The sequence below is a fragment of the Carassius gibelio genome, chromosome A2 (assembly GCF_023724105.1).
Source record: "Carassius gibelio isolate Cgi1373 ecotype wild population from Czech Republic chromosome A2, carGib1.2-hapl.c, whole genome shotgun sequence".
Taxonomy (NCBI): domain Eukaryota; kingdom Metazoa; phylum Chordata; class Actinopteri; order Cypriniformes; family Cyprinidae; genus Carassius; species Carassius gibelio.
The window spans coordinates 29,099,344-29,112,279 of NC_068372.1; the positions used below are offsets into that span (position 1 = coordinate 29,099,344).

General features: G+C 35.3%; 1 protein-coding gene across 1 annotated transcript in view; it reads right to left on the minus strand.

Moving 5' to 3' along the window:
* Window positions 1-2,999: 2,999 nt before the first annotated feature.
* Window positions 3,000-12,936, minus strand: part of LOC127937753 (potassium/sodium hyperpolarization-activated cyclic nucleotide-gated channel 2-like) — a 45,265-nt gene continuing 35,328 nt past the window's right edge. The window contains exons 5-8 of the mRNA XM_052534302.1: window positions 12,516-12,662; window positions 11,174-11,414; window positions 7,292-7,456; window positions 3,000-6,113 (exon numbers count right to left, since the gene is read on the minus strand). Of these exons, the coding sequence (XP_052390262.1) occupies window positions 5,173-6,113; window positions 7,292-7,456; window positions 11,174-11,414; window positions 12,516-12,662 (1,494 nt within the window). The 3' untranslated portion in view covers window positions 3,000-5,172. The remainder of the gene's footprint in view (window positions 6,114-7,291; window positions 7,457-11,173; window positions 11,415-12,515; window positions 12,663-12,936) is intronic.

The following is a 12,936-nucleotide window of genomic DNA, read 5'->3' on the forward strand; positions in this document are numbered from 1 at the left end:
GCGATCTCCATTCGAACAATCAAACACCAGCTTAATTAGAGCTAAAACCATTACATATTCAAATGTGTGTACATATGTAAATAAAACGGTCCAGTTATTGGCATACGTTCACTGCCATACCTATCCTTACCGACAAATGCTTAAAACGAACTAAAGCGCAGTTTGTGTCCTCGGGCAAAAGAACATAAAACCCCAGCAGAACTGAAAGGATTATTCGCAGGAAACAGAATGTGCCTTTACTGAGAAACTAAATAAGAGAGATTACATTGCAATCCTGCGATAACGTTTCATCGAGCCATTCAGTCGACGATCTGTCATTTCCCAGCTTCTTCTCTCAGATAAATATCAGACTCTTAAATGCATGTGGAGGTTAAGTTTGCTGTCTTTATTGGGGCTTTTTTAGGTTTGATTGAAATTATACCTTTAAACCACATCTACACTGAACGCAAGTGTCACACCACTATATTTTAAAACCAGAAAGCTACCATTATAATCATCAGAACTGTTTACAACGGAAGCAACATGCCATCAGTTGACAAACATCCTGTTTTTATTTTTGCCGTGCTGCATGGCTTCTCCAGACAATTTGTTTTTCCACTCAGTCTGATATAAAATTATTTTTATTAACTGAATTTCTTGCACTCCTGTTGCTCAAACAGCATGGCACTGCAACACCAAGATCATGGGTTCGATTCCAAGGGAATGCATGATTTGTTCAAATGTATATCTTAAATGCAATGCAGATAGCTTTAAATCAAAACATCTGCCAAATGCATAAACGTAAAGTAAATTGATGTATTTAAGCCAACTGCATAGTATTTTATATGCAAATTTCTAAGGCCTCTAAATAATTAACACACTCTCAGAAATAAAGGTGTAAAAGCTGTCACTGGTGCCGCACTTTTTCAAAAGGTAACCTTTTGTACCTATTACGTGACTTTAAGTACTAATATTTTACCTTTATTTCTGAGAGTGATGATCATGCCTTTGCTGGAAAACCTGTTGCACACTATTTACTACATGCCTTCTGTCATCTGTTTGATAGTATGCTTTTAGTATGCTTATATAATTCTACTGATTATCCACCTTCAAGTCATGGTAGACGTGTCATTTTGCTGTGAATATCATCCATAAATCATTTAAATCCTGTTAATATGCGAGTATCAAATATGATCCATCAGGCTTCTGAAGAATGTTTATATGTTCTTCATTCAATCCTCATTGTATTGCATTGTATTATGTTTTGAAACAACAGAGCTTTGATCATAAAATGAAGCATTTTAATATCATCTTATTGGGAGATGTAATGTACAACCGATATTTGTATCATTTTATGTCAGTAGTCTGCTATGCTGGTATATATAATTTATTCACACTAAGTTTTTGACATTTAAATATCAGAAACTGCACCAAATTGCATATTTTTGTTAAATATGGGCCTCTGAATAAAATTCACTATATCATACTATATGAGCCATAAAAGCCTGATTTATCAAATATGATCCTCAACAAAGCACATATGCTAGTTTATCTTTTTTTAGACCTCTTAATATTATTTTTTTAACTAGAATTTTAATGTTTGACCATTACTTCAAAGCCAGTTTGTGATCTATCTGTTCTTTGGTCTTCTAATTTCATTATATATGCATTGTAAAAGTTATTTCATACGCTAGTCTATTAGTTAATTTTTTACCAGTTATGTTTTTTTGGAAACTAACAGATTTTTTTAGCTCCAGGTCTAGGTAGCACCACATCATTGTCCAGTGCAGACGCAGTGTTGTGCTGAATTTACACAAAGTCTAATGCACAGATCTGATATATTTACATTCACTTAAAGGAATAGTTCACAAAAATGAAAATTAGCTCACTCTCAGGTGATCCAAGATGCAGAGGAGTTTGTTTATTCATCAGAACAGATTTGGAGGAATATAGCATCACATCACTTGTTCACCAGTGTTTCCTCTGGAGTGAATGGGTGCCATCAGAATGAGAGTCCAAACAACTGATAAAAACATCACAATAATCCAAAAGTAATCCACAACACTCCAGTCCATCAGTTAACATCACATGAAACCAAAAGCTACTTTTTTCAAAGGTACAAATACATCATTAAGATGTTTGAACTTTTAAATCATTGTTTCTGGCCAATATACAGGTCCATAATCTATAATAACGTTTCCTCCACTTAAAAAGTCCAACTTCTGTTGCCCTCTCACATAAAAAATCCACCAATACATTTGTTTAGAACCGTTTTAGACCATTTTGGCTTGAAAACAGATCTTGATCTGTGCATGTTTCTCTCCTGATTCAGACGAGATTATTTTATCACTGGAGAAAGGAATATTATGGAAGCAACAATTTGAAGTTAAAAATTTCTTCATTATGGATTTGTTTTTAACAAACACAGCTTTTCCCTTAACAAGATGTAAATTGATGGATTGAAGTGGTGTGGATAACTTTTAAACTGGATTATTATTGTGATGTTTTTATCAGTTGTTTGGACTCTCATTCTGACGGCACCCATTCACCACAAAGGAACCATTTAGCATGCAATGCTAAATGTCTCTTTTGGGTGGAAGACACAAAAGCCAATGGTGAAAATCCAATGTATTCACTGACCTTAGTGAGGCACCAAGTGTTGATTTTAGATTGATGGACACGAGTGCTTAGATGTTGACCAGATGACCAGACACATCAGACACATTTCAGATTTAGAACCACATTTTAAAGTAACTCAGATCAGATGTAAATAAATAAAGAAATAAATGATTGCATCTGTTTGTGCTCTTGCATGCAACATGATCTGATCTGTGCATATCAACAGTGTAAATTCAGGCTTACTGTTTATTGTAAAATCAATAGTAACCAATACACTTGTGTTTCACGGAATGTTGTCAATCACACACTTCTGTTTGTTTGTTTTTGTTTGAACTGATTTAGCTGCCAGTTTCAATCGCACAATTCCCATGATCTCTAAATCTTCCCGGGACACTGGGGAATGTGATGATGCCTGTCCTTTAGAGGGCGCTAAAGGGACAAAGTGTGCGTTGTGTTACAGCACAATAAACCACAGATGGACCACCTTTAGAGAAACAAGGCTTAGAAAAATGAAAGCATTCTAGACGTAGTAGTATAATCGGCACATACACACAGTTTCCATTTTGCTTGAATTATTACTGATCTATTTACATGGCAGTTGTTAATATTCAGGTCACATCAATAATGCCACGTGGCATACATTCAAAATTCATTATGCACCAGTCTCGTTTTTGTTTTTCTAAAATTATTTTTCTTATTTTACTGCCAATTTTTGCACATAAAATAACGTACAGCATCATATTTACAATTTCAAAGTTCAAGTGAGAAAACTCTGCAGCAATTGACATTGAAACAAACAGCTACATTCTTGTTAAGAGACAAGTTCATAAATCAACCCAATAGTTTACATCTGTTCGCAAGCAATCAACAAATCAACGATTCAGCCAGCGCTCACAGGCCTGAGCCCACGCACAAACTTTGGATTTCGTATACAGGCCATTAATATGCAGCATGTTTAAGATACTCAGTAATTTGTGCAAATTAGGATCTATTTATAACACAACAGGCAATGTTATAAAAAATGCCACTGTTTAACTGCAAAATATAGAATAAATAAATAAATCTAGAAGATATTTTTACAATAATAATACATTATATAGATAATACTGTTTTTATTTTACATAAATTATGTATTTCATACATAAATATTAAACATTTTAAGTCCTACATGGGAACAGCTAACCTTTCTGACCTTTGACCTTTGCAAAATTGTGATTTTTGCCTGTGTACAATTTATTATGACTGAGGTAATAAAAAATAATCAACACAAAGAGCCATAACACATTACAAAACTTGTACGCACTGCCGTAGACCACCAAACATAAATTGATATAAATTACAAATAACTTTAGAAAACTACGACTAATTTAGTAAAATATTGGGAAAGCAGTGCAACATTATCCGGTGCCTTAAAAGACGAGGTTTTGAAGATTCTCTGAATAACGCTGATTAAATTGCTTACGGTGCGGTATGAAGCTTTCGAATAAAAGGCAGGGTAAGAATATTGCAGAATTATATTGTATGTGCAGATCAACATGGAGCACAAAAAAACAGCATGATTATTTTGGTTTGCCTGCTAATTTAAACGACCCATTGCATTTAAGTCTCGACTCTCAGTGTGCAACCCCAATGCAGTGAAGTATTGCCAACACGCCTAACGAAATGACGTAAAAATGCAAGCATTACACTCCTGTTCATTTAAAAAAGTTGTATAATTTAAAAGAATAATAAGCATATGTGCACAAATACACACGCACACACACAGACCATGTATATGGCTTCTTAACTCTGAATCAAGGCAGTTAAATAAAGGATTTCTTTTGACTTGTTTTTCTCAGTTGACACAGACACAATCAAAACTTGTGTTCAAGCTCAACTTTGGTTTTCGAGTAAATACAATTTGTGTGTTTTCTATCAGAACTTATTTTTTCCCTTTTTTTACCTCCCTATTTACATTAAGATGCAAGATCGACCAGCGGTCCTTAATATATATATATATTTTTTTTTTGCTATATTTTACAACAAAATAAAAGACAGATAATTAGATTGCTACGAGTAGAGCTTATACAGAAAGAATGAAGTCGTTCCAAAACACTTTGGCAAAGTGTCAGATCATTGTCATCTCTTGCAAGCCCCTGATTTTCTAATCGCCCGATTGCATTGTATGAACTCTACGGAAAACACCACGTAACACATGACAGGATTACTCCCTTTCACTCGAGACAATAAAGACAAATATATTAAGAGGCATTAGAAGCTGTACAGGGGCGGCACTAGCTACACTAGCGAGGCATCCAACCTCATGAATCAATTCGTAGCAGAGACGTTAAATCTATTAGCGTTAAAGGTGAGGTCACATTAGCGATATTTGCCAACGTGAAACCCACGTTTGCGAGGATTCCCACTGGAATGATTTTCGTCAGCCAATATTTCACTAAATGTGACCACACCTTAAGTCGGTCTGAACACCCTCCCTTTGTTTCCTATGAAAAGCCAGACTACAAGCACAGGACTCGAGCAAAAAGAACGAATTGTGACTCACAAAAAGTATCGCAAAGAGTCTCAGAGTTCTTGTCAGAGGTTGGACGATAGCCGGGATCTGGCTGGGAAGTCCGTCTCGGGAAGGCTGACTATGGAATCTTTCTTGCGTATAGCCGAGTCCGGTCCCACTACGGTGGGTGGAGTTCCTGTAGGGGGCGGCGTGGATGGGTAACTCCCAACTGCGGCCGCTGAGGCTTGGTGGGGGAGCGCCATTCTCTGAAGTACTGCACTTCGGACCCCGGAAGGCCCCGGGATGGCAGGATGGGGTGCTTGAGTTGGGCCGATCGACATTGAGGAGACACGGGTCGACGGTGGGGGGCTGGGTGCGACGGGTGGTGCGCCATCTTGTGGCAGGGAGGGTTGGGAAGCTGACAGGGTTCTGGCATCCTGTGTCAGGCTCCCTGTTTGTTGCAATGGTTGGGTTCCTTTGGGCCGTGTGGGACTGGGGAGGTGCTGTTGCTGGATGAGGGACAGTTGAGATCCGGAGCATGTGCCCATTGGTACGCTCCCGTACTGGAAAGTTCGGCCACCCGCTGCCGCTAGCGGGCTTTGAACCGACAGACTGGCCATAGTGCCACCGGCGAGTGCAGCAAGTGCCGAATGCGACTGTTGTGGAGAAACCGTCACCGGGCTAGCAATGTTTTGCACTACCTGGAAACGTCGGACCATCCTGGGTGACTGCATGGTGCTGGGACCCACCATCGGACCAAACTGGGGACAGAAGCTCATCGCCACTGCCTGCTGTAGAGAAGCGATGGCAGAGCTGCCGCCCTGAGACTGGCCCGGCGGAGCAAAGAACCCGCCGGGGATGGAGGCCGTCATGGACATGGCGCGTGGGCGCTGCAGGTCAATCAGCTTCACCATCTCGCGATCGTACTTCACGATCTCTTGGATCATCTCGTTCTCATGGTTGTTTAAGATGCCGGAGTTTATGTCGTGCTGCACTTTGTTCATTAGGATGGAATTCTTTTTTCCTGCAATGAGAGATGAAAATAACTGCCATTTTTCAAGAGTACGGTATACTATTGCATTACATTAACAGAGCATAAAAATTACAGAATTATCCCAAATTTTAAGAAATCCCCCCCAAAAAATGAAAAGAAAACAAATAAATAATCCCACTTTTTTCATTCTGTCAAGCTTAATCCTACAAACATGCTCACAGATTTATTGTAAGAAATATTATCAAATAAATACATTAATATTTCAGTTTATTTTATAATTGTGTTTTTTTTAATATAATGATTAATTGATTAATTTATATCAATTTCGTTTATGCAAAAAATGAACAAAACCATAGTTTAATGGCCTATTATGTAAATTTCACATATTCTAAAATGATTATCAAAAACAACAACAATAAAAATTATTATTATTATTATTTTGGTCAAGTATTATTAATATTTTGTTCAAGTAATAAATATTTTTAGAAAAACATACTGAATCACAATTTTAAAAAAAATCAATTCAATTGGATACACCTTATAAACACATAAAAAGTAACAGAAAACTCACTACAGGCCCTTTTAGTGCACTACTTTGTGGCAAAATCTGCATTTTTATCCCCAATAAAAGTCTAGAGGAAAAATACAGACTTGACTTTATGAGAAGTTGTTCTTAAATGTATCCTTGTTAAAGCATTCATTCATCACAGCAATAAAAAAAACACCTTTGTTTTAAGTTCACTGCAGTTGAAAGCAGTGAGTTTATTACCCAGTCAGATTTCAACTCGCCTGCTGTGAGCAATTTTCTTGTCCTTATGCAGAATCCACAGGAACTTTATTAAATACTATGATAGATTTGAACAAAAAAGACTGTGCCTTTCACTTCCCATTTACTTCTTTAATATCCATCATCATTGACCCTGTTAAAGGACTGTGCTAATTGTTTATGGCTAAGTGACACGTCAGATCGAATCCACATCTTGCTTTTAAACCCATAATTAGAAGTAAACGAGACAAGTGCATTACTGTTAACAGGTTTTCTGTAGTTTTTTACGAGCTCAACATTAACAAGTCAATTTTACGACCTGTGGTAATCAACACAGATGCCGTCCTTAAAGCTTAAGCTGTATTTAACCCTGAATAATCCTTTAAGGCAGTACAATTTTCACATTTTTGTTCTTTGAGAAGGTGTTTCAGGTTTTGCTTACCCAAGCGGTCCAGTCGGTCAATGGCCACGGTCTCAAAGGCCCTCCTCATCATGGGATACTCCTCCAAAACCTCATTAAAATTGTCCACGGAGAGCGAATACAGACGACAGTAGGTCTCCGCTCGCACACTCGCCGTACGACGGCCTCGCGTCAGCAGACAGATCTCTGACAGAGAGGACAAAACACACATTCAAGATTCAAGAGCACCTGAATAATACCAAAAAACATCTTGATACTGGGGAAAGGAACTTTGTGACCTTTCCTAGATGCCAAGTGTTTTTAAATTGCACGAAAACTGAAAGCCTGAAGAGTCCTCCATTGATCAGGAAATGAATTTAAATATCTTCATGCAGAAAGTAATTAAAAAACTTTATCAGACTTCATTCAAATGTTTGTGATTTGAATGCTTATTACAAAATGGTGAATATATTCTTGCTTAATTGAGCTCTCGTGTCTTAAAAATGAAGGATGTAATTATTTCAGCATCCGTTCAGTAAATGGATATTCTGTTATAATTCACTCCCCTTCTTGTCATTGCAAACCTGTCTAACTTTCTTTCGTCTATTGAACACAACAATATATTTTTAAGAAAATTTGGGGTCCAAACGTCATTGGAACCCATTGCATTTCACTGTATGAACAAAAAGAAAACAAGTGTTCCACAGAAGAAGATGAAAAGGTCTATTTTGCTCACTAAATATATATATAGAATAAACTTTCAATTCTGACATTTTTTTCTTAGGTTTCTTACTTTTTTTCCTCCTAATTGGAAGATAAAAACTCACTTTTGTGAGTTATAAAGTCAGAGAATCACACACACACACACACACACACAGGTTCTCTGGGATAAAAATCTAGCTCCTCAGGATGGGAGAGAGCCTCTGAAGATAATAAACATCATTCATCGTACATGCTGTGCGTCATTCTGTGTATTAAGTCGTGACCCATCCATCAGGGTCCTCTGTGTGTTTGGTCCATTTCCCTGTCTGCTCCCCAAATCAATCCACAAAATCCAATTCACAACCTTGGAAGCCTTGGTGCATTTTAGAGAACTTCGTCATCCAGCGGCGTTCATCCGGAGCCGGGTCATTCATCAAACCAAAGGCAGTAAATTAAGGCCACAATCACAGATACGGACATAAAGGTGAACACACACACACACACACTCCAGTGCAACACAAACACTCTTGTGTGGATGACCACACGAGCACAACACCTCATTTGCATTTAATTTGTTCTTTCTTCTGATTATACACCTTTAAAATTACATACTGTATACACAAATGCAATGCAAGCCTTTAAGAAAAGTCTCTTAGACAACAAATGGAGAGCAAATTAGTGTTAATTATAGACAACTAAAACCATTAAAAAAACATACTTTTTATTATTCTATTTCGGGTAGTGCCAACATTTCATTTTAAGTAGAACTGTAGTTTTACTAAAATAATTAAAACTAAATAAACTTAAATCAATAAAACCTATAAATAGACCTATTTAAAAATTGCAAAACCGCACAAACAAAATTACTAAAAGTTTTACTAAAATGAAAGTGAAAACTGATAATCTAATAATACAAATCTAATTCAAAATATTAACATTATACAGATTTTTGTATGTAAAGTCTCATGCTTTTCAGATGTTTCTTTTAAAAGGCCATATATGCACTTTTTTTATTAATACATTTACTTAATATTACAGTATATAGTCTTTGTTGTACTGGGTTTATGCTAATATAAAACATAAAATTGAAAATGTAAATTCAAAAACTGATTTAGCAATATGATAATGAGAATTTGGAGGGAAATGTGCTTTTCTTGAAAATCAAAATACAAAAATCTTGTTTTTATTTTTATTCAAAATATAATTACTTCTATTTAATTTTGAAGTGCATTTAAATTTTATAGATCTATAATGTACACAAAGCATAAGGGTTAATCACATTAAATATGTCAAAAAACATGATAAAAAATAAACATTTTCAAATCAATAAATTGCCTTAGCCCACTTAGTTTAATTTAAGTATAAATCGATACATTTAAAAATGTTTTAAAACAATTCTAATTACATGATCAGTTAAATAGATAAGAATTTAGAGGGGAAATGTGCTTAATTGTCCTGAACATGATGTCTAAATACAAATAAACATGATTAAAAAAATATATATATATATAATTGCCCTTTTATTTGAATGAGTTGATAATTCACATCCATTTGATATCTCTTCCTGATTATTGCATAATTACAATTGGTGTCTATTTTTATTTTGCCAAATTAATTCTACAAGAAACATTTGATACAAATTTGCTATTGAATTGAACCAGGATTGAGTCCTTCATTAAGTCTGAGCCGTACAGTTTTCCTGTGGTGATACTGAGACTGATTCTTCTACACACACGATCAGGCGGCTTCTCTCTTTTCTTCCTCGATCTCAGGCTACACAAGACATCAGTTTATCTTTGACCTTTCCAAGGTCACGCGCCGAGAGCCTCTTCCAGAGGGAGCTGAGATGGTCTGACTCATGCGGATTTAAGACTGCGGGGGGATCGTGTTCCTCTCCTCAGCATCACACTCTCTTGGATCTCTCTGTCAGCTCATAACATCACAAACACTGCTGCACTTTCCAGAGGATTCAGAGACTTTTGAAACTTAAGGAGCAAAAACAGTGTCCTAACAAGGAGCAACATGACACGTTTCAGCAATACTTGTTCTATACGCACTTAAAGCAAAAATGCTTTCACTGGTTTTAAAATGTTTACTGTGTGTGGGCTTGTCACAAAGAAACAAGCTTAACATACATACTAAGTAACTTTTTTCTTGGTTTTAGTTTTGGTTAACTATAAAACCCTAGTTGTCTCATTAGTAAAAATTTTATATTAAAAAGATTTCAATCTGCTGCAAAATCTGCATAGAAAAATATTTTCATCCTCATTCAAAATTCCTGTGTAAAGTATAACATTTGTCAGATGTTTCTTGTAAAAATATATGTTTTCCTGCTGAACAGATTTTCTCCATGAAAGACTGCTGAACAACACAGATATGGCACAGAATAAAGATACAGATTTTGTTTGGCTGTTGATGTTTTTGTTGTTTATCAGCTGGAATAAGCTCTGAAAGTGATTCCAAACTATCAGAGCTATTTTTAACATCAACAACCAATCAAAATCCATTTGACTTCATTTATGTGCTCAGAAAATAACTGAGATGCAAGCTTAGAATAAACAGGTGTTGTGAATATACAGTACAGTTAAAGTTATAGTTATTTAAGATGGAGCAGCTTCACTGATGACACTGGAAAGCATATCATTTTAATGTTAAAAAACTCTTCCATGCACTTTTAATGTTCAGAAACGATTGTAAGTAAACCTTTTCCTGAAGAGTGAGAACTGAGATGCATTCAAAACATGGCTCTGTTCATTTCAACTGATTTGGGGCAAAGTAGATCTTTCAGGCTACCTCATGGGGAAATGTTTGGTGCCGCAGAAATTATGCACTCCACCTTTAAACATTTGGAAAATACAAGTGGTCCATCAAATGAAGTCAGAAACACTGACTAGAGAATAACGAGTGCTTACATTAACATTTTTCAATCACAATGAGATCTGAATAATGAGATCAAGCTCAGACTGGATGAGATGCATGAAGTAAAAGTAAAAAAATGTTGATTGCAATCACGAATGTGCCTTTAAAGTTTAATAAATTTACCCTTGATTTAATTACAATACAAAAAAGGACTAAAATAGAAGGGGTCAAATCATACCTGGCTTAAAGGACTTAATTAACATTTTATGATATAGGGTTCAATAAGGATTTGAGCAGTTTAAATAAGTAAATTGATGGTTTGCTTCCATCTGTTGTATGAGGTTAATTTGAGTGGGATCGTACCTCCGAAGTAGGAGCCGTCGGAAAGTTTCATGCCAACTGTTCCTTTGGTGATCACGTTCACCACGCCGTGCTGGATGAAGTACATCTTCTTGCCGATGGTTCCCTCACGGACGATATAATCGCCTGGCTGGAAGACCTCGAAACGGAGCTTCGTCAGCATGGCGGTCACAAAGTTGGGTTCGGCGTTGGCGAACAGGGGCATGGAGGCCACCAGCTTCCGGCAGTTGAAGTTCACGATTTCCTGAAGGTGAAGGAAACGGATGGACAGAAGTCCAGAGGGGGAGAGAAATACATAAACACACATTTCACATTTACATAAACAAAAGAGTGACTCACATGAAAACTGTCAAGAAACGTTGGAGATGGGTGCATGGATGACATTTTTATATAACATTAAATAATTTAAATAATATTAATATAATTGCTGAAATAATACTTAATGTTATTATAAAATATGTTAATAATAATAGTTATAATTTGCAAATAAAAATACATTTATCTGAAAATTTTATAGTGATAATACATTAATAAATATCACATCCTAATATTTGTTATGAAGATTTCATAATAATAATACTTTATTATTAATACTTTCAAACATAAAATTAAAGTACTTATTAAAGTATGATATAGCTTAATATTTAAATAAAAATTGTATCTTTATCTAAATGTAATTTATACACATATAAGCATAAATTTTTTCAGAAATGTTATTAACAATAATATAAATAATACATATTATACATTTTATGATAATAATAATAATAATAATTATTATTATTATTTGTATGTAAACAAATAACATTATTATTGTATAGTCTAATAATTTTGGTATGGAAATTAATTTATGCTAATATAAAAAAATACTCTTTATCTGAAGATCAAATATTAATAATCATCATCCATTTGCGTGAAAAAAAAAATAAAAACTTGTTATTATAGTATATTATAGTCTAATATTTGTTGTAATGCATGCATAATAGTTGTAATGTAATATATAATTTGATTATGAAGTAAAATTTGGCCTGGAAATGTCTTCATATTTAATATGAAGCATAAACATCGATACCCATGTACCTGAGTGTTTGTTAGGAGCTTTATATTCTCCTAAAACAGCATTAAATGCAGTGAAAGCTGGAAGCCATTCTCAGAAGAGATTTATCTGTTTACTGTGACACAAATGAGTTTGGAAGCCGTTCCCGCTTCAGCACGCTTTCTTTGTTTTGAAAAGCTCTGCGAAAACTGCAGGGCCTTCTGGGAGATTTTTTCTAAAGATGTTTACATACATAGACAGACCTTTGCAAACACACAGATAACCAAACACACACACACACACACTCACCTCTCTGAGCGGCTCGTTCAGCTCCTCTAGGATGCTTTCTTCATCAAACATCTTACCCTGGTAACGGTGCTCATAGTAATCGTGGATTTTCTGTCGGAAATCTGCTGGAAGTTTGTGGAAGGACATGTACTGCTCCACTTGTTTGTACTGCAGAGAAAGATGTAAAGAATATAAAGAAAATTAGGATGTTTCTTCATCCATAGCACTTTCAGTAGTAATGCACTAATCATTATGCATTGTTTCATGTCAGTTATTTAAACCAGGGTTATTATCATTAACTAAAACTGAAACTATTTACGCATTTCTGTTTATTGAAATAAGGTTGAAATAAATCAAAGTATAAATATTAGATGAAAAACACTTATTTCAATTTTTTTAATGTTTTTTTGCCAAGTCAACATTTCTAATTGTCATTTAGTTA